Source organism: Brienomyrus brachyistius, chromosome 13, assembly GCF_023856365.1.
Source record: "Brienomyrus brachyistius isolate T26 chromosome 13, BBRACH_0.4, whole genome shotgun sequence".
NCBI classification, from domain to species: domain Eukaryota; kingdom Metazoa; phylum Chordata; class Actinopteri; order Osteoglossiformes; family Mormyridae; genus Brienomyrus; species Brienomyrus brachyistius.
The window spans coordinates 23,625,304-23,647,015 of NC_064545.1; the positions used below are offsets into that span (position 1 = coordinate 23,625,304).

At 50.1% G+C, this 21,712-nt stretch overlaps 1 protein-coding gene and 1 long non-coding RNA gene across 5 annotated transcripts in view; both read left to right on the forward strand.

The window, feature by feature from the left end:
- Positions 1-21,712, forward strand: part of LOC125706620 (uncharacterized) — a 69,416-nt gene that overhangs the window by 44,538 nt on the left and 3,166 nt on the right. The window contains exons 3-5 of one of the 4 annotated variants that reach the window (XM_048973370.1): positions 12,671-12,866; positions 13,074-13,200; positions 20,541-21,446. In XM_048973370.1, coding sequence (XP_048829327.1) covers positions 12,671-12,866; positions 13,074-13,200; positions 20,541-20,762 — 545 coding nt within the window. In that variant the 3' untranslated portion in view covers positions 20,763-21,446. Of the gene's footprint in view, positions 1-5,668; positions 5,776-7,426; positions 8,600-12,670; positions 12,867-13,073; positions 13,213-20,540; positions 21,447-21,712 lie in introns of those variants that run through there. The other 3 variants (XM_048973371.1, XR_007382032.1, XM_048973372.1) reach the window with 3 other exon arrangements.
- LOC125706621 (uncharacterized) lies at positions 18,111-19,891 on the forward strand. Its single transcript, XR_007382033.1, has 4 exons — positions 18,111-19,370; positions 19,495-19,556; positions 19,619-19,804; positions 19,867-19,891. It is a non-coding gene; the product is annotated as an uncharacterized LOC125706621 (long non-coding RNA).

Below are 21,712 nucleotides of genomic sequence, written 5' to 3' on the forward strand. Positions count from 1 at the left end.
TGGCCCTCGTGCTCCCCCCTCGTGCTCCCCCCTCGTGCTCCCCCCCTCGTGCTCCCTCCTCGTGCTCCCCCCTCGTGCTCCCCCCTCGTGCTCCCCCCTCGTGCTCCCTCCTCGTGCTCCCCCCTCGTGCTCCCTCCTCGTGCTCCCCCCTCGTGCTCCCTCCTCGTGCTCCCCCCTCGTGCTCCCCCCCTCGTGCTCCCCCCTCGTGCTCCCCCCTCGTGCTCCCTCCTCGTGCTCCCCCCTCGTGCTCCCTCCTCGTGCTCCCCCCTCGTGCTCCCCTCCTCGTGCTCCCCCCTCGTGCTCCCCTCCTCGTGCTCCCCCCTCGTGCTCCCCCCTCGTGCTCCCCCCTCGTGCTCCCTCCTCGTGCTCCCCCCTCGTGCTCCCCCCTCGTGCTCCCCCCTCGTGCTCCCTCCTCGTGCTCCCTCCTCGTGCTCCCCCCTCGTGCTCCCTCCTCGTGCTCCCCCCTCGTGCTCCCCCCTCGTGCTCCCTCCTCGTGCTCCCTCCTCGTGCTCCCTCCTCGTGCTCCCTCCTCGTGCTCCCCCCTCGTGCTCCCCCCTCGTGCTCCCCCCTCGTGCTCCCTCCTCGTGCTCCCCCCTCGTGCTCCCCCCTCGTGCTCCCCTCCTCGTGCTCCCCCCTCGTGCTCCCCCCCTCGTGCTCCCTCCTCGTGCTCCCCCCTCGTGCTCCCCCCTCGTGCTCCCTCCTCGTGCTCCCCCCTCGTGCTCCCCCCTCGTGCTCCCTCCTCGTGCTCCCCCCTCGTGCTCCCTCCTCGTGCTCCCCCCTCGTGCTCCCCCCTCGTGCTCCCTCCTCGTGCTCCCCCCTCGTGCTCCCCCCTCGTGCTCCCCCCTCGTGCTCCCCCCTCGTGCTCCCTCCTCGTGCTCCCTCCTCGTGCTCCCTCCTCGTGCTCCCCCCTCGTGCTCCCCCCTCGTGCTCCCCCCTCGTGCTCCCTCCTCGTGCTCCCTCCTCGTGCTCCCCCCTCGTGCTCCCTCCTCGTGCTCCCCCCTCGTGCTCCCCCCTCGTGCTCCCCCCTCGTGCTCCCTCCTCGTGCTCCCCCCCTCGTGCTCCCCCCTCGTGCTCCCTCCTCGTGCTCCCCCCTCGTGCTCCCCCCCTCGTGCTCCCCCCTCGTGCTCCCTCCTCGTGCTCCCCCCTCGTGCTCCCCCCTCGTGCTCCCTCCTCGTGCTCCCCCCTCGTGCTCCCCCCTCGTGCTCCCCCCCTCGTGCTCCCTCCTCGTGCTCCCCCCTCGTGCTCCCCCCCTCGTGCTCCCCCCTCGTGCTCCCCCCTCGTGCTCCCCCCCTCGTGCTCCCTCCTCGTGCTCCCCCCTCGTGCTCCCTCCTCGTGCTCCCCCCTCGTGCTCCCCCCTCGTGCTCCCCCCTCGTGCTCCCTCCTCGTGCTCCCCCCTCGTGCTCCCCCCTCGTGCTCCCTCCTCGTGCTCCCCCCTCGTGCCCCCCCCCTCTTGGATTATATGTTGAGGATGAGGACGCACTATGCGTATAGTTAAAGCACCTGCACAGTAACATTGGGGGTGGAGATTTACCAGATATACAGGAGTAAAGTCTGTCTGCTAGGCCTGGTCACCCCCCCCCCATCATCACTGGGCAAGTGGACACCAGTCAGTGCCAGATATATCCAGATTTGAATAACATCTGGCCCAGAAAAACTGTGGCTGGAACCAGTGCTTGAAAGAGGCAGTTTGTTTTCGTTTGAGTGTCAATGGTGGCCCCCTAATTGGCTCTCGGGGGGGGGGGGGGGGATTCAGGCCTTTCAGAGGGCCTGAGGCCAGAGTCAAGGACCACCCTCTCTAAACCGCCCACCAGCATGCCAGAATTAACACTCTGCACTAATTAGTTAGTTAGTTATGATGTGAAGTAATTACTGTCAGATGGGGTGGGGGGCTGCATTGTGATGGGTGTGTCAGGTGACTCCACCTGCTTGTGGTGACGTGCTTCACCCGCTGTTGTTTCGTTCTGTTGGAACTTTCGCCTTCGTTTTGGCTGCAGCTGTGGGCCGGCGGCCTGGAAGTTGGACATGGGGGCATAAATCCAAAATCGATGTGTTTTTGGAGACTGAGGCTTTCCGGAGTGTGTGTGTATGGGGGGAGGGGGGCTGTCCTGTTTGGGAGTGTCTCTGAGCACCTTTGGAGGGGAGACCCGAGTCTGGTTTGTGATGGATCAGGGGAATGCTGAAAGTGCCTCCCCAGACAGAGACCCCCCACCTCCGGCACTCCTGTTTACACTGGTTCGGCTTGAATTTACCGCAGCGACTCAGAGATTCTTCCCGGCAGGGCTGACTGATTCCTCATACATGTCATAGTGCTTTGTGGTGGAGGGAATTCAAGGATTTTTTAAGGCGCGCAGCATATGATCGCCATAATTCATACAAAGGGGCCAACCTTATCATTAGCCAATGATATGTTTTCAACCAGTGAGTGACTGGGAGGGGGCACTTTTATCTGTATGCCCCTCTATATGCCCTGGGGTCAATCGCGGGGCTACCCTACCTCAGTCACCACAGGGGCAGCCCCCGGGAAGGCTCAACTTGAAATGATTGACGTGAAAATAACTGGAAGTGTAATATTTTCATGTGGGGGTGGCTGGGAGGGGGGCGTTTGCAGTAAGGCTTCTTTAACTGCTCTGAGACGTGCTTTGCGCTTCGATCCATCATTAAGAGCCCGGCCCGTGTGCGGCTGGAATTATCCCGTCAGCAGTCCGCGAGACAAACCCCACGTCTCATCTCATTTCCTCCTGCTCCGTCTCCTTGCTCCTTCCCTCTCTCGTTCCTCACCCCCCCCAGGTTCCCCCCCCCCCACCTGCCTCTTCTTCCTCATCTCAGCATGTCTGTTTTTTTTTTTTTTTTGCAGTGTGGGGCGGGGGGGGTCTGATTAAATATAAAAGACAGAAAAATAGGCATTCTCCCCCCCCTGCCACCACCCCCAAACCCCATGACCTGCCAAGACGTCACAATACATTTTTATCCTTTTTGTTTTACTTGCCGTGTCATTGATCAATGGGGTCCAAATGCCACGACTCCATCACGACTGCGGAGTGGGACGGTGCAGGCTGGCCACGGACCACTGGAGCCTATCACTCCATCTCAGGCTCTGGCGAAATGTCACGACGCGACAGGCCGGCTCGTGGCGGATATCGGGCGCCGGCAGCTCGCGGCAAGGGCCCGGTGGCGGGGGAGGGGCCACGATGCCGAGTTTGGTGCGCTGTGCCAGACTGTGAGGCCCAGTGTGGATCCATAGCCTATTCACATTGCCAAGATGACCGTCTTTGGCACGGGGGAGTATACTGGGTGGGCACTGGCCACATCTCCTGTCACTCACAGATTCAAGACATTTCATTGGCTAATGATAAGGTTGGCTCCTTTGTGTGAATTACGACCCTCTTATGCTCCCCACCTTAAAAAAAATCCTTGAACCACCTTTTCATATATAGAAGGGAGGGCACCTTGGGTAACCAGTCCTACCCCAGTATCATTACCTACAAATTGGTGGTAAATATTCTTCCCCTGACGTTTGATTGGGTTAAAGAAACTTCCTCACGCATAGGCAAGGATAAGGATACATGAGTGCTTAGATCTCATGTTAATCTCAGGGGATTACAATCAGATTATTTTAGTAGGAATCTGAATCCCATTCGTTTGTGATGGTAATTTGTATGTCATTCAGCAGTATGTTTTGGAGTATAGATTCTGTAATGAGGGAATTCCAAAGTGTTCTTGTCCAATGTTAGTAGTAGTGCTGCTCATGTCCTCTGGACACATGACCGGGCCTAGATGCGATTGTCCGATCACAGTTAGCAGGTCCGCCGAACATGTGCCACGATTGCCGCTTAACCCAGTGCGGCTGTTTGCGCTGCAAACACAACCGAGCCCCCTGGAATATGAAAAGCAAATAATTCACGATAGGATTTCCATTGAATTTCAATTTGCCAGGGAAACTTTGGACTCGGCGGTGATCGATATCGGATGCGCCGCTTGCGTTAGATATTTCAGCGCGCCTCTTCCTGTCTACTCTGGTAAATATTCCTGCATTTCTTGCGGTCATGGATGCTGTTGTGTCGTTTTATTAATCCGTTTGAACATTTGTTTCGGTTCCTGTCCTGCTGGCCATCATGCGCAGCCCTGTGATCAACAGTAACAAAAAGGCGGGTGGTTATCTTCCGGCTCGGGAATCAGGGGAGACTTTGTGTTCTCTGCTTTTCGTTTGGTCACCCCCCCCAACCCCCCCAGCTGACAATGATATATTATCTGCTTCTCCCGGGGGGGTGAGGCATTCTAACCCCCACACTTTTCCAAGGCTCTGCTACGTCTCGCTGGTCTTCTTGATTGTAATGTATCGGTGCTGCCCCAAAACCTGACACCCCCCACCCCAACCCCCAGCCACGAGACAATGCACCTCTGCTCCGCCCATCAACGTGCCACCCTCTGAGCGTCAAAGAAGTCATGCTTTGTCAATTTTCAAAAAATAGGGCTTCTCAATAAAACGCTGACTTCTGTTGCCACCTAATTAACGAGTCAGCTGACCTGGGGGGCAGCCCTCCCCCAGCTGAGAAGAAGCTTCACACTAAGCAACAATGTCCGCGGCTGTCTCCCTACCTGTGGAGGTGTACGTCATAATCAATCACTAAGAAAGGGAGGTTATCTTCTAGGCGGCTCCTCGCTGTTACAGCACTGGCCAAATTTAGAAAAATATTCGTATTCAAATATACCAATATTCTGAAGAACTTGCAAAACATGGTTCCCAACAAAGTTTCACAGATCTTCTCCAACAAAACATTCGCAAGGATTTTCTCCAGCAAGGCTACTGCTTTCACACAGTCTCTCATCAAAGGCAGATTTCAAGAAAATGATCATGAAATGGATTAATAAATGTGAAGTAGCATAAATGTATATCTATATATATAAATAATGAAGACCAAAGGTTAATAATAATAAAAGTAACCCTTCCCTTCCCACACGTGAGTGTCCTATGCAGGCAGACGGGGGAAGGTCAGGTGCTCCATGCTGTTTAGACCGCATGGTAAAGACGCTATAAAAATGTCAGATCCACACTCGTACAGGAAGTGTAAGTGTGGGTCGGTGAGTCCACTGCTCCGAGATCAGCCTCACTGGGCCGGGGTGGGCGCTGGGGGAGCAGGATTTCCCCTGTATGGAAACCTGACATCTAGGAATAGCGGGTTCAGCCTGCTCATTGTCCGCGGTGAACAGTAGTGCGTGATCGCATGACGGGGGTCAGGGGCGGGGTCACTGTCAGGGGTGGAGTCATAGGTGGGGGCGTGGTCATTGTCAGGGGTGGAGTCATGGGTGGGGGCGAGGTCACTGTGTCTCAGCATCATGGGTCAGGTGCCTGTTGTTATTGCAGATCTGCTGTGGGATTTCATTCTGTGTTTTTGACTCTAACCCCTGAACCAGAAATGATGACAGTCATTGTGGATGTACGATAGAGGACACTAAGTTTAAAAGCAGTGTAGGGCTTGGCAGTGGTGGAGCTGAAAGAGAGATGAAAAATATTCCCATGTCATCTTCAAACAAGAGGAATGATTTAATCTGATTGGTCGGCATCTGCCCAGGACGTTGTGGCTGACATGCCTTCTCGGGCATAAAAAGCATTCCTCTGAGGTTTGGGCAGTAAATCAGTGTTCTTTCTTTGGCGATGTCTTTTTTCAAGGGGGCTTTGCATCCTGCTGGACTTCCTGTGACCAGAGGTGACCTCACCCATCATTTTGGCATATTCCACTTGGCTCTACATCCCCTGATTCTCCTTACGATTTACAGGTGAGGAAGGTTCAGCCATATTGCTTGCTGAGCTTTACTAAGTCCCCAAGGAATCTCTGTTCCCTCCTGTGAAGGATGCATGGGCAGTTTTCCATGTGACGCAGATCTAGAACCCCCCCTCCCCCCACCAGCCCCCCGGAAGGCGAGAAGTATTTAGCTACATGGTACGGAACTCTGCTGTGCTCTTCGTGCCAAATGAGGACCAGATGTTCTCTTGTTATCTTGTTTTTGCTTGAACTGAAGTCAGGTCCCTCAGGTGAGACACTTGTTTCAGTGTCTCCTTCATAACTTTTGGCTTCTCTTCATGCAGCTCAGAGCCTACAGGTAACGTTACGGCTCCCACTAGGAGATGCTCCTGCCTCAGAGGCCCACTCTCAGAAGGTTCTCTAAAATGCTCAACATGATGTCCTTCAGTGTTTCCCTGATTCGTCTTTACTGGCCACTTTCAGTATGAAAGTGAACTTAAAAAGATATCAATTCAGACTGTCCCTGGGTTACGAGATTTTGACTTTAAGATGGGTAAATCTTTTTCACTTTCAGTAAATTGTTCAGTAAAATGAGATATTCAACATTTTATTATAAAATAGGCTCTGTGGTAATGATTTTTCCCAACTGTAGGCTAATGCAAGTGTTCTAAGCATGTTTAAGGTAGCGTATGATTAGATTACGATATTCTCGCCTTATGATATGTTCATTCCGAATGTACCTCCATGATAATCTGGGGAGAGGCTGCATTTAGGATTTAGTTTTTTTGCAAGAAATTCTTCTATTTAGGTCCCACTTTATGACACGAAAAAAACGTAATATCGGTTGGTTTTTGTGTGTCTGTTTTTTTCCTGTGTAGAATCAGGCTGTTAATTGTTAATGAAGCTAATATTTGATGAAGGATTCTGTTGGGAATTTCATTCGATACTGCAGGCTGAGCGAAGACCTTGACTAGCCTGGGTTGGGCCCTGTCTGTGAAAGCTGGGCATCATTCTGGGTGCGAAACCAGCATGACGTCTCTTTCCACACCATCATGATTATTAGTGGCAATGTTGCCGTTAATGGCCCTATTTTTGTTGTTTAACTTTTATCTACTGAGGCGTCTCTAACACTCCATGCTTTGCCGGTCTGCCATTTTCTCTGAACCTGTCGTGCCTCAGTTTAAAAGATTAAAATCTTTCCTGCAGGCTCACAGGAAACCTATGAATGTCTCCCCTATGGCACCCATCATATCATATGTGTTACACGTATCTGACTTCAGGCTGTTTGTCCGCAGTCCCTCCTACACGTGTGAAAATGTGTCAAAATGTGACGCAAGGTGTCCACTGTCAGGACAGTTAGCGCCCACAAAGCAAACAACGTCCTTCATATTTAATGTTTTGATCTTCATACATCCCATAGCAGACCACAGGCTTGGTGTTTTATGTAACGAGGATGTTTGTTTTATGAGCCCGTGTCTGTAGATTGTGTGTTGAGGCTTCTGGTTCCAGGATGGGCGCTATTTCATGTGGTTCTCTGTGTTTGTGTGCTTTACTTTGCCCAGTGTAGCAATGCATCCTGGGAATTCGGGCGATCACACACAAGTCGGGGGCGAATGGGGCTTTTGAATGAGGCTTTTCTTCATTACTCGCCGTCTTTATTGCTACTGTTGTTTTATGTTTTTCAGTCCTGGTGAAACGCGGAGCCTCGTCAATTAAGGTGTCCTGTCATATAAAGGATGACTTCTTTTCAAAGACGGTGCGTTGGCGTCTGTGTGCACGGTACATGCACGGTAGCTAGTCTCTGTCTGCGCTTGCGCATTCCTGTCTGCGTGTGTGTGCGTCGTCGCATTTCAGTGAGTGCGTGCGTGTTTATGTGCCAACGGCTTTTTGGAAGCAAGACCTGAGGTTGTGGGGACGTCCCAGTGAGGCGGGGGTGTCCCAGTGAGGCAGGGACGTCCCAGTGAGGCGGGGGTGTCCCAGTGAGGCAGGGATGACCCAGTGAGGCGGGGGTGTCCCAGTGAGGCAGGGATGACCCAGTAAGGCGGGGGTGTCCCAGTGAGGCAGGGATGACCCAGTGAGACGGGGGTGTCCCAGTGAGGCAGGGATGACCCAGTGAGACGGGGGTGTCCCAGTGAGGCAGGGATGACCCAGTGAGACGGGGGTGTCCCAGTGAGGCAGGGATGACCCAGTGAGACGGGGGTGTCCCAGTGAGGCAGGGATGACCCAGTGAGGCAGGGATGACCCAGTGAGGCAGGGATGACCCAGTGAGGCAGGGGTTCTGATTTGTAGTGGATTATAGTTCAAGATTAATGTGAACATGTTAAAGAGTATATGTGTGTCTGGTTCTGTGGCTTGAATGCTGCAGCATTTGGTTCCAGGATTGGCTGGATTGTGTCGGCCAAATGTCCCCACAGTGTAATAAAAACCTGTTATTTTGACTTTTGGGGGACATTATTTCAGTCCCCACAAAAATGCCACTCAGTTTAATAAAAATCTGCGAAAACAATCACAAAACTAAAAATGCCTCTTGCCATAACATGGATTCCTGACCCCGGCATTAACAATGGGTGAAAGCCCACACAATGCCAATAGTCTTGTATTTTGTTCACGTATGGTTAAGGTTAGGGCTGGGTTAGGGGTGAAGGCTGTCATTGATGGGATTAGAGCTTTGCTCATAGAATTGACTGGAGAGTCCCCACAAAGATATAATGATAAACCTGTGTCTGTAATGTCTGTACTGTCTGTCTGTATGTGTGAGTGTGTGTGTGTGTGTGTGTATGTGTGTGTGGTATGTGTGTGTGTGTATGTGATGTGTGTGTGGTGTGTGTGTATGTGATGTGTGTGTGTGTGTGTGATGTGATGTGATGTGTGTGTGTGTGTGTGATGTGATGTGATGTGTGTGTGTGTGTGTGTGTGTGTGTGTGGTATGTGTGTGTGTGTATGTGATGTGTGTGTGGTGTGTGTGTATGTGATGTGTGTGTGTGTGTGTGTGGTGGGTGTGTGTGTGTGTGTGTGTGTGTGTGTGTGTGCGTTCCTCCCTCCTCTATCACAGCCCAATCTAAATCTTTAGCCACTTACAAACCACTTTTGCACAGCATTAGCAGGAACCTCCCTATATTCCAGGTAGCTTTGGCAACGATTACGCTAAAACTATGATTAAATTGGTTTCTTTCCTGCGGCTGGTTAGCTGGACGTACCTGATTGCTAAGGTCGCCCCCGTCCTCTTGGTCACATGGGGCAGACCGGATGCCATGTGGGCGGGGGCACATGCATCGACCTGTCCGCTTAATTAACTCATCCCATGGAGACAGATGAATCGTATGGCAGGGTCGCCTGCAGTTGGCACACGTCACCCTGCCGTGGGACGGTCTCCTGCCGCATGCTGCTATCGGCTTCTAGCTGTTATGGTGCCGCGGTGTGTGTGCGTGTGTGTGTGTGTGTGTGTGTGCAAATGCGTATGACTGGGAGAAGGCACACCATGCGAAGCACAGAGACAAATGAGGCACCCCCCCTCCCCCCCCCACCCCGCCTGATCGAAGCCACGGGACAGAGACGGCAGGGAGGAAGGACGCTTGGAAACCGCCACCTTGAAGACGCCATGGCGGTAAGGAAGACGGAGCACCCGGGAGGCCCCTAGGGAATGGAGCCGGAAGCGCACGAGGGGCCCCGCCGACTCCAAGGCCTGCTCTGAAAATTAAACCCATTAATAAAAAATAAAAACTGTGCAAAAGGAGCAGAAACAATGCGGGGAGAAGGGTAAGGAATGAAGGGGGGGGAGTTTAAGGGCAAATAAATCACTCTGATTGGCTGCCATGATGGGCGGCTGGGAGATGCGGGGCCCGACGTGGCGGAGAGTGTACCCATGCTTTCTAATTGAGGGAGAGGGACATATTTCTGCCGTAAGTATGGCTGAGAGGAGCAGACCCGGTTTAACAGCGGCCTAATGGGGAGGGATGGAGTACAGTTCGGCTTTGAGCATTATTATACTCTCCATTATTTAGTTGCTTAGCAAACACCTTTTCTCCAAAGTGACTCCCTTTGCAGAGGTTACAATTCACTTTGAAATTTATCTGTAAACACCGGCATGGAACGTTCCGCCTTCTGCGGCACTCCCACCCCCCAGCCCGGCTCTGATTCTCGACCCTCATATTTTATTCCGGATCTGAACAGCCATCGTCCCAGAAAGTGCATCTTATCTTTTATTTTTTGTTGTCCGAACCAGGCAGGGTCACAGGGTTTAGACCCTGTATGACGCGTGGCCAGTTTTGCGCTTCTGTGGAGTGGAATTCTGGGAATTTCTGGGAAAATGCATCATAGAAACAGTGCATGAATTCGGGTGCAGCCGAAACAGGAAATGATTCTTTGTTTTCTATTTATAAAAATGCACTGGAATGCTTCTTTTCACATTCCATTATGCTGTCCTTTGACACACAGGCATATAAGTAAGGTTGAATTTTAGGGTCTGAGAACGGGGTTAGCTATTCATCCATTACTAGGGAATTTTTAGAGTGTTAATATTCAAGGGCCCAACAGTGATGTAAGTCTGTTCACCATGGGATGCAAACTAGCATCCTTCCGATTACAGGCAGAGGCCTAATTTGCTGAGCCTCACCGCCCCCAGTGGGAATGAGCCTAACCCAACCCTGACATCCACTTCTCGCTGGACATCAAGCATATTCACTATATGGCCAAAAGTATTGGAACACCTGGCCTTTACACCTACAGGAACGTTAATGACATCCCATTATAAATACATAGGCATCAAAATGGAGTTGATTCCCCCTTCTGCAGCTCTAATAGCTGCCAGTCTTCTGGGGGCTTTCCACAAGAATCTGGAGTGTGTCTGTGGGAATGTTTGCCCCTTCATCGTGCCCCTTCTCTGCGGTCATGCACTGATGCTGATTGCGTAGCTATATGCATACCAAAACATGTCTGACAATTGTACGTGGAAACAGGTTGAGGAAGGTCCTTTTCTGTTTCAGCACCAGTCTGCTGCAGTGCACAAAGCAAGGTCCATGAATACATGGTTGGTTGAATTCCATATTCCTGCCTATGGATTTAGAATGGGATGACATAGTGGTTCCTGTAGATGTAATGGCTGGATGTCCCAATACTTTTGTCCGTATAGCGTCTGCATTTTGGGTTTGATTATGGAGCTTGCTGTGAGTGAAGGTTATGTTTGCCAAGATCGTCACTGAGTGCAGGTGTGGATCCCCTGTGTTCTGGTTTCCTGATCTCCCTTTTGGGAAGCATGGTGTGGAAGAGCGAGGGCCGTATCGCTTTGAGAGGTTTCTAACCTGCCGGAGTGTGTAAGTGAGGGTAGGCGGGTGTGTGAATATCTGTGTCTGTGTCTGATATCTGCGGCAGAATTGTCGCTTTCTTCTCTTATTAATTATGTGCTTGGGGACCTAGTGTGACTTCTGGAGGAAGAATACAAAGAGAGTGTGGTGTGAGATGTGGAGCTGGCAGGGTAAACACAGAGGAGCGTTTTCAGCGCGAACAGGAGCACATCCAGCGTGCGTCTGCCTCCCCACGATCCCCTGGGCGCCCCGACGCCCCATGCCTGGAGGCGTCACATAAACGTGTCATTTGCAGTATTTGTTTTGCTTATTTGTAGATGCTCTGGTAAGACTCAGGGAGCCGCAGCTACAGTGACGAGCTGCTGCTCAGGATGCGTATGAATGCAATCCGGGGAAGCTTCCGGTAAATCTGCCTTCTTTCTGCTGTTGTTTATAACTCCGGTCATCCTCTGCTTTCCTCGTGTACCCTCTCTGACCCAATTTTACCCTCTTTTCCAGATCTTTCTTACCCGCGACTTGCAGCGTATGTCCGCACCTGTCCAGCGACCCCGTTTATGCTAACAGCGTTTAGCGGCAGGGAGGCGGGGCCTCCGCTTGCGTCCCTGGCGACTGGGGCCTCTGAGCTTCCTCCTCCCGCTTTCATAATGATGATGATATTGTATAAAGAGAACAATCGGAGCTCACCGGCGGTCTGGCCCTCTATCGATTCTCCTGCAGGTTGTCATGGAGATTGATGAGATATTTCTGGGCCGGATCGTTGTAAATTCCTTTAAAATGAAGCGTGGAGGGGCTCGGCGGCTGTGTCAGGCCCCACCCCCTCCTCAAACACTGCTCGCGTAAGGGAGTGGCTCTAGAGGACAGGCAACTGACCCGCGACTTGCGGGACATATCTATATCAGTTTGAGGAGTAATGAATGATGCTGCCTCGGGCCCAGCGACCACCAGGGGGCCCCCCCATCTGATCAACCTGTCAGAATGGGAAGAAAGATGACAGATGACGACTAGGTTCATCAAAATTTGCTTAGGGCCACGAGAAGGGTCGGCCGGCTCTTCCTGCAATGAACAATTTCCGGCAGAGGTTTGCGTTCAGGAGGTGGGTGGCTGTCAAGAGGCAGGAGACGAAGGCAATATTAAGGCAGCAACACTTAAGCTTAATGGTATCATCGTAGACTAAAATTCGCCTAACCAAACAAACAGCAGAGGTCCTTCCTCTCAGGCAGGGGGTGCCCTCACCAAAAGCCATCTCTCCAAGAGCCCAGTGACCCAACCTGGCTTGTGACATCGAGGTCATTTGCTTGAGGACAAGGCAGACCGTGTGAGAAGCAGAGCCCTCAGGCGTGTCCATGTCGGAATGAGTGCCCCCCCCCCTCGCCCCCCTCGGCCCCCTGCTGCATTGCATGTGATTAATATTTGTTCAGCGAGACCTCCTGCTCTCTTTCCGCTGACCTGTTCCTCCTCATGATCTCACATACTCCCTGTAGGATAGAGGAAGCAGGAGGAGCTGCAATATAAAATATTAAATTTTTCTTTTTCTTTTTTCTCCATAGTTTCTCTTCTCCTTTAACTGTCTATCATCTCTTGCTTTTGTTTTCCCTAAACCTGAGATTTCTGTTTGTCTTCACACGCCAGCTCTGACGCTCCCTCATTGGTCCGTGCATCTGTCCGTCTGTGGCCGGTCCATGTTCGCTACTGGCTCGTATTTCCAGGAAGTTGCCCAGTGTCCCTCCCACCGGGGCAACCGCCTTCCACCCCGAACTCTCTCTCAATTCAACCAGCTCTCACACCACAACATGAGCTACGGAAAGGGAGACCATACTTCAGCATGGTATGTCTGAATGCCCCCTTATTTATGTATATATGCAAATCAGGCAGAACCTTCCAGACTTGTGGGTCACGCCCCTTCCTTGTCAGTCTGTGTATATGCTAAAATATGCAAATGCAGCAATACATTTCAGGGTGTTTACATCGAAAGTGACATTGTATGCAAAACATAATAATGATGATTACTATAATAAAGTCGTTATTCATTTAGCCTGTATTACAGGGTCCTTGTCAGCACCTGGTGCCAATCCTGGGAAGCTGAGGACAGCAGTCAGCATTTCAGTCCTCCACAGAGCCCACGCACTCACGCACATGGGAAGAACACGCCAACTCCACACGTATGGGAACAGGTTGGATTTGAGCTTGTATGCCGGATTTGTAAGATCACACTGTGCGATGTTCTTCTGTTAAATATCAAAAAGTACCTGTACAAATATGAATTTTAAAGTAAGTTGGCTTAATGGGACTTTAATGAGTTGGCATTAGGTATTGAAACACTAGGTGAAAGCTGGTCTAGTCTCCTGTATAGGAGACCTGGGTCTTTCCTCCTTATTGGCTGGAGGGTTCAGGGCTAATGAAATGCAAAGTAACCCAATTCGGGCCTCCGTCGGCTGCAGCACAAGGGAATTGCTCCTAGGCTGCTCTGGAAATCCAACTTCATTTTATGCCTTTTTCTTACAAGACAGGATTTAGGTTCTGTGATAAAGTTGAATGCAGTCAAATTAATTTAAAATGTAACTGTATCTGTGGTGAGCGGCACAGTGCCTGCGATTAGCTCTGTACCCTTACACCCCTGGCGACTGGTACCCCCGCCCAGGATGTTCCCATTGCCCCTGTGCCATGAGTTTCCTCCCGTGTGAGATGGTGAGCAAGCTGGTGAGGAGATGGTGAGCCTCCGTATTGGTGTTCCAAAAAATCCTGTTTACTCACAGGAGTCGTGTCCCTGTCAAAGATTGTGAAACAGAACCGCCCGGTGTTGGTCCTCCCTCCAATCATGCTGCTTCTCCTAAAGCATTTTTAAAATGCATCAAAGCTACCCTGCCTTCCAGTGTCAGTTTGCTTTCCTGGTTTAGATTTTCCTTAGCGTGCCTGACGCCACTTAAAGGGCTGAACATTAAGCCAGCAATTTGCCTCCTCGGCCCCATTAACTTCTTGAGAAGACGAGAGCGCTGTGCGTCCCACAGCACCGGGGAGAAAGTTCTGGAAGCTGATGAGCTGTTCCTTTTGTGGCCCATATAGGTTTCGTTTAGCTGTTTGAAGGAGAGTGAATTAGAAGGTGTGTGTGTGTGTGGGGGGAGGGGTTGAACTCTGTAGGCGAGAAAATACCTGCAGATAGGCAGGATGGGGAGTCTGCCTCACCATGGGGGGTGGGGCATCCGCGTGTCCTCCTCCCTCCCCCCCACAGCTGCTGCCTGGGAGCCTGGTGAGCAGAGACGGCCGTAAGGCTTCAGCAGAAATGTAGCTTGGTTACCCTGAGTCAGCAGCTCTGGGACAGACTGAAGGACTGTCTGAATACAGGCGAGCATGCAGACACGCAGACGCATGCAGACACGCAGACGCATGCAGACGCATTTATCTCACATTCACTCACATTCACACACACATGTACATTAAAACAAATAATATAACAACTGAGGAATGTTCATGTAACATCATGGACAGCGACTGTGGAGGACGAACATGCAGAGACACACACAGACACAAACAAAGGGCTCCTTCGCTCTCCCGCCCGGCCTGCGCTATACAGGCCTGTTATCTCCCCTTTTGCGTCTCCTCTCTTCTCCTCTCCACCTCCCTCTGTTTATTGAAGAATATGAAAAATAAATGTCACCAGTGCCCCCCCCCCCCCCCCCAGCCACCATTCTCTGCTGGATCTCTGTGTGACAGACTGCCGGACCACACTGGCCGTCACAAAAAGCTCAACGAGGACAGCAGTGAGGTCACACAGTAATGGCCCAGTGTTCCACAGCGGTCTTCCACATGGACAAGCCAGCTCCCTTAGCGATTCACCGGGCCCGCTGTGACATCACAGTATTGCGCCTAGCGTGTACAGCGCTGCACCCAACCCACTGGTATATCAGCATACGCGTAGGCCCCACCCCTTTGTGACATCACATTCCAGTGTGCCTCGTGAGACAGTCACCCGAACTGAAATCGTATGCCTGTGTTTTATGTACATAAAGAGTGGGAGCTGTGTCAGCACTTCTCTGTGAAATCAAATGATTTTGCACCGGCATCGAGCATTTTACTAAAACAATTACCTGTGCAAAATGGAAAGCTTGTTACTGAAAATGAGGGGCTTTGTAATGACTTGTTTGCTTGCTTTCCAAAGACCAGACCCTGAGGGTACCAGAGACGCGCCTCTGGTTTTGTTTCAGTTAATCCAGGGCTGACCTGGATTTGTGCCCATACATGCCCATGTTAGAATTGGGGGGTGGGTCCCCATGACCTGTCCAGCCCTGGTAGGACTTTCAAAGTACATAATAAAGACGGTATACTGAATAGAGCACAATCTAGGTGTTTTTCATGTTTATTTTGGTGCATTTCATAAAGTTCGATGCATGAGCTGTATTCATTGTAATATTCAGTTGTTTCATTCACAGGTATTAAGAGGATGCGTTTTTTTTAGGTGGCTAATTAAAATGACTGTTTACGTCATGCCATTTTTCTTTTCTTGAATATTTCTTCTGAATCAGTTAGTCCTTACAGTGTGACAATGTGCAGTGATTGTGTTACCTTGAGTCCCAAATTAGCATGTTTGAATGTCATCAGCCCGCAGTCCATACAGATCACACTCCTCTGTGACGACTTTGGGTCACATGACTTGAGTCACAGTACCACATTACTTGAGTCACAGTCCCACATGACTTGAGTCACGGTACCACATGACTTGAGTCACAGTACCACATGACTTGAGGCTGCAGTCTTTAGGAGTTGCTCTGTGAGAGAGGGCAAACGGTCTCACTGGGATCCTTTCAAAGATGGGTAGATGGAGGCACTCTGGTGTGGGGGGTGTGGGTGAAGATTGCTGGCTGTAAGCTGTTACCGTGACGATTCTGAGAACAGCAGTAGAGAGGATTCCTATGGGGCAGGTCATCGCCGGTCACAGTTTCCTGGTTTTATACACACAGAGTCACGGGCCCCTTCCTCTCGCCTTTGTCCTAGTTTGCCAGTGATCCTGCAGGTAACCGGTGGTTTGGGTCAAAGGATGGATTGGGTGTTGGTCTTCATAATTGGATAGCAGGGCCAGGAGGGGGGCCCCGACCAGTCGATTTGTCCACAGAAGACAATAATTGCCCGTTAGTCTGTAAAGAATCCAGTGGAGTCTGAGGGAGGCCCTTCATCCAGTGCTCCAGCATGGGGTCTGACAGGCGTAATGGGTGGGAACTAGGGCCTTTGGCGGCCCATCAAGCTTCCTATTCACACCTGGTGCCCCTCAGAGGGCTGAGGAGGTATGTACGTGTGTGTGTGTGTGTGTGTGTGTGTGTGTGTGTGTGGGTGTGTGTGTGTGTGAGTGTGTGTGTGCGCACATACGCATCGGCTATGCTGTCTTTGCAGGGAAGACATTTTTGCAAATGTACGATCCTGAATTTACACTGAGCTTTTCAGTGTTTGTGTATAACGGCACTGGTGTCTCATCGGGTCACCAGTTTGCCAGAATATTCCCGGATCTAGATATTCTGAGACCATTTTGCCATTCAGTCAGTTACCATGTTTACAGCCACTCAAACCATACATTTGCATGGGGGCCCCCGAGGTTTGTCTTAGCTGGTCAGACATTCTCGGTTACAAAGGTCTACCGACAGAACAAGACAATGCAAATCTAGAGAATATGTAGTTGACACTTAAACAGTTTTAGTGACTTGCGGGTGGGACACCAGGAACAACGAACCTGCTCCTACATTCATTTACTGTCTCTTTACCATGTTGGCATCTTCAAATCATCTCAGTCTGCAGCGGAACAATAAAACGATTGGCCTGTGACAACGTACGCGTAGAGGACTCTATGGAGTCTTTTTGTAGCTAGCAATGCTAACGGCACTTTATCCTCAGTGTCAGGCCCGAAAAACCCCCATCATCCATCTTCCACCCGCTTATCACGGTCTGGGTCACAGGGGGCCTGGAGCCTGTCCCAGGCAGCATGGAATGGGAATACACCCCAGACTGGGGGCCAGCAGAGGCACGGACACACACACAGACGCACACACACATAATATGGGCAATTTCAAGATGCCGATCTGCTCAAGCACATGTCTTTGGAACACAGGAGGAAACTCACAGGACACAGGAAGAACATGCAAGCACAGATCAGGGGTGGGATTGAAGCCCCCAGCCCTGGGGGTGTGAGGAGACAGTGCTGCCCACTGAGCCAATGCGCCGCCCACTCGCATCATCTGTATTCCGGAAAAGGCTCCTAATTAACGGAGATAATTGTTACAAACATGAACATTTTGTTAACGATACATGCACCCAGCCTTTCTAATTAGAATGGGTCGTTAAGTGACATTAATGCGACGTGACAGACGGGAGCATTAGTCAGAGCTCGCCGCAGCACAGGCATGCGCACGGATGCGGACACGCATGCAAACATGCGCGCACGCACGCACACACGCACACACACGCACACACGCACACACACACACACACACACACATGCCGTATGCATTTAGGCAAATCTGTCAGCTCTGTGAGGGCAGCACAGTAGCTGAGATGCTCTACAGTGGCAGGTTGTGTTTCGGAGCGCTATCGCTAACAGGTGAAGCATAAACAAGCAGGCGGGCAGGTGGGGGGAGGGGGACGCTTTGTGGGGCGGGGGGTTAGCGGCAGGCCTCCTTGGCAGCCTCCGCTTCCTTTCCCCCTCCGTGTGATCAACAGATGGCCATCCGCGGCTTGGCACAGCCTGCCAAGCCCAGACTGGCATACTACACCTCCTCTGTTTTGGCTTAATTACTGTGGGCCTGGGCTCACCCCCCTTATACCCACAACCCTGGGGGTGGGGGCAACGGGACAGAGCCTTAGTGCTCCCCACTGGACTCACTGCCACTCACTGGAAGCCTGGGAGTCACATGATATTCTTGACTTTCTGTGGGGAAAAAGGAATAATAATAATTATTAATAACAAACAACAACAACAATAAAATTAATAACAACAACAAAACAAATCAAAATAATAATAATAATAATTATTATTATTATTAGTTATTATTATTATTATTATATGCATGTTCTTCCCATGTCGTCGTGGGGTTTCCTCCAGGTTCTCCGGTTTTCCCCTACAGTCCAAAAACATGTTAGGTGAATGAGAGTTACCAAGTAGGTGGGCATGTGTGTGTGTTTGTGTGTGTTTATCATAACGTGATAAATATCTGTTTTTTTCCCTTATGAGGACCAGGAAACACTGTTTTATAAAAATCAGTGACTGCTATGAAAAAACTAAAAATGCAAAAACTCTTGCATTTTGCTTGGTTACTTGTGGTTATGGTTAGGGCAGGGTGGGGGTTAAGGTTGTCATAGTTAGCGTTAGCATTTTCCTATAGAAATGAATGAGCTGGCCCCATAAGGATAGGTATACCATACTGTGCGAGCGAGTATACCTATCCTTATGTGTGTGTGTGTGTGTGTGTGTGTGTGTGTGTGTGTGTGTGTGTGTGCCCTGCGATAGGTTGGCACCCTGTCCTCTGCCGTATCTTCCGGCTCTAAATCCCCGCGACCTTGCATAGGATAAGCGAGTATGGATGGATGGCTTGTATCTACCTGCGATTTTGAAGATGTAGTGAAATGCTGTCTCTCTGTCAGAGACTATCACTACACGTCTGTTATGAACAGCACTGGCGACTCAGAGGTCCGTTTCTCGTCATAATTACCCTGCTTTGGTATAATTTTGTCTTCTTTTCTGAGGTCTCTTCTGTTTCGGTGAACATGGTGATGTGTGAGCTGTTGTACAGTTTGTGTCTGCATGTGTCCTTGGTAACAGGATGTGAGCTTGTTCAGTGCAGACACCGTACCTTCCCCAGGTGATTCATCAAAGCCCGCCGGCTCGTTTGGGGAATACTAACACTCTCTAAAACAACAACACACATTCCTTCAATTATTCAAACAGCAATCTGCATAGAATAGCTTGGCACTGAAGAGAAACACAAATTATACAAGCAGCTCAGGGTCAGGAGGAATTGGGTACAGATCATGGAGTTTGATGTAGAATAGCTGCGTGTTTCAGACTTTAGTGTAGATGGGTGTGCGTTACATATTTTAGGGTATAGGTGGGTGTACATTACAGATGTTTGGGTGTAGATGGGGGTGTGTTACATATTTTAGGGTATAGGTGGGTGTGCATTACAGATGTTTGGGTGTAGATGGGTGTGCGTTACATATTTTAGGGTATAGGTGGGTGTACATTACAGATGTTTGGGTGTAGATGGGTGTGTGTTACATATTTTAGGGTATAGGTGGGTGTGCATTACAGATGTTTGGGTGTAGATGGGTGTGCGTTACATATTTTAGGGTATAGGTGGGTGTACATTACAGATGTTTGGGTATAGTTGGTTGTGTGTTACATATTTTAGGGTACAGGTCGGTGTGCATTACAGGTGTTTGGGTGTAGATGGGTGTGTGTTACATATTTTAGGGTATAGGTGTGTGTACATTACAGATGTTTGGGTGTAGATGGGTGTGTGTTACATATTTTAGGGTATAGGTGGGTGTACATTACAGATGTTTGGGTGTAGATGGGTGTGTGCTACATATTTTAGGGTATAGGTGGGTGTGCATTACAGATGTTTGGGTGTAGATGGGTGTGCGTTACATATTTTAGGGTATAGGTGGGTGTACATTACAGATGTTTGGGTGTAGATGGGTGTGTGTTACATATTTTAGGGTATAGGTGGGTGTACATTACAGATGTTTGGGTGTAGATGGGTGTGTGTTACATATTTTAGGGTATAGGTGGGTGTGCATTACAGATGTTTGGGTGTAGATGGGTGTGCGTTACATATTTTAGGGTATAGGTGGGTGTACATTACAGATGTTTGGGTATAGTTGGTTGTGTGTTACATATTTTAGGGTACAGGTCGGTGTGCATTACAGGTGTTTGGGTGTAGATGGGTGTGTGTTACATATTTTAGGGTATAGGTGTGTGTACATTACAGATGTTTGGGTGTAGATGGGTGTGTGTTACATATTTTAGGGTATAGGTGGGTGTACATTACAGATGTTTGGGTGTAGATGGGTGTGTGCTACATATTTTAGGGTATAGGTGGGTATACATTACAGATGTTTGGGTGTAGATGGGTGTGTGTTACATATTTTAGGGTATAGGTGGGTGTACATTACAGATGTTTGGATGTGTTACAGAGTTCTGTGTACTGTATAATTCTCTACTATGTGTGGTGTCTGTGTGTTTCTGTGTGGGGGGGGCTAGGAGTGGGCTTCTGCACACATAGGAAAACAGATGGAGACGATAGGGTGAGTGGGGCACAAGGACTGAGTTTTTCTCACTGCTGCCAATTGGAGGGCAAGTGTGTTGAGACCCAAGAGAAGCTCTGTGTCGCCCCCTAGTTCAGCTCCTTTGATGGTGCAGCACTGCCATCTCCACTGTACACGCTAGCAGGCTTAATGTGTCCGCTGCTGGTATTTGCGCAGTTCAATGACTCCTGGATCTCTCTCCTTTTTGTCCTGCCAGGGATATCAGTGGTGTAGGAAGTCGCGCCTCAAAGGAATGAACGTTTGCTGTGATGGCTGCTTAGGAACCGGTAAATACGGGGAAGAGGAGAAATGCGCAAAAGAAAGTTCTGGAAAGGAGCCGTCACAAAACAGAGACATTTCCAGGCCAAGAGAAAAGACTGGTGGTGGTCAGCATCCACTACAGCACAATTTTACAAATGTGAGGAGGTTTAAGGACTGACAGTGTGCAGGAAATATCAAACTAGGTACAATAAAATAAAGCCTCCTCTAACGCCAATGAAAAGGATTGGAAATAAATGAAAGGAAACGGTAATAAATAGAGATTAGACACACATACCAAGCAATAGAGAACAGATTAGCCAGTACTAAGCATTTCAGGTTTGCAATTTGACATTTAATTGCTTAGGTAATGCTATTATCTAAAGCCATTTTACCCTTATATAGAGTGATATATATGTACTGCAGATTAACTGCAGTAATTAATGTACCTTGCCTCTGCTTACTATAGCAATACCTTAAACACGACTCCACCTGTAGACATTAATATTGAAAGCTGAACAGTCATTTCTGAAAGGATGCCTGTGGACTGATTAAAGTAAGAGAGAGGCTTCCTGGCAGTCTGCAACAAGGCTGTCTCCTCGGCGAGAAAGAGAGAGGTCATCGAGTCAGGAGGACCCAGCAAGACCCCCATGCCCAGAGGTGAAAAGAATCGACTGCGGTGAGGGAATAATGCAGCTTCTTCCTCTGCAATCAGACTCTGTCCGCAGGAGAGAATTCGTCATGCTGGTGTCGATCTCTTACATGCACGCCGAAAAGTGGAAGGAAACCTTATTTTACCCAGCTTGCTTCTGTAATCACATGATGCATTACGATATTGCTAAAGTGTGCTGCTCTCCAGGGACCTTGCTGCGCGAACCTGTGGCGTTTCTGCCACACACGCTTCTGTGATCTTTCAGCGCTCACAGTTTGGGGAGTAGATTGTGACGGTGCTTTTCTCACCTTGTGATAAATGATAAATCCTTTATTTGTTATTTGCACGAATAGAAGCACAGGAGCATTGGAATGAGTGTCTACCCCATCTACCCCATCTACCCCACCTTGATGTCCATAGCTTGGGGGTCACAGTGCAGGGGCAGTTAACACGCGGCACCCCTGCCGCTAGGGGTGAAT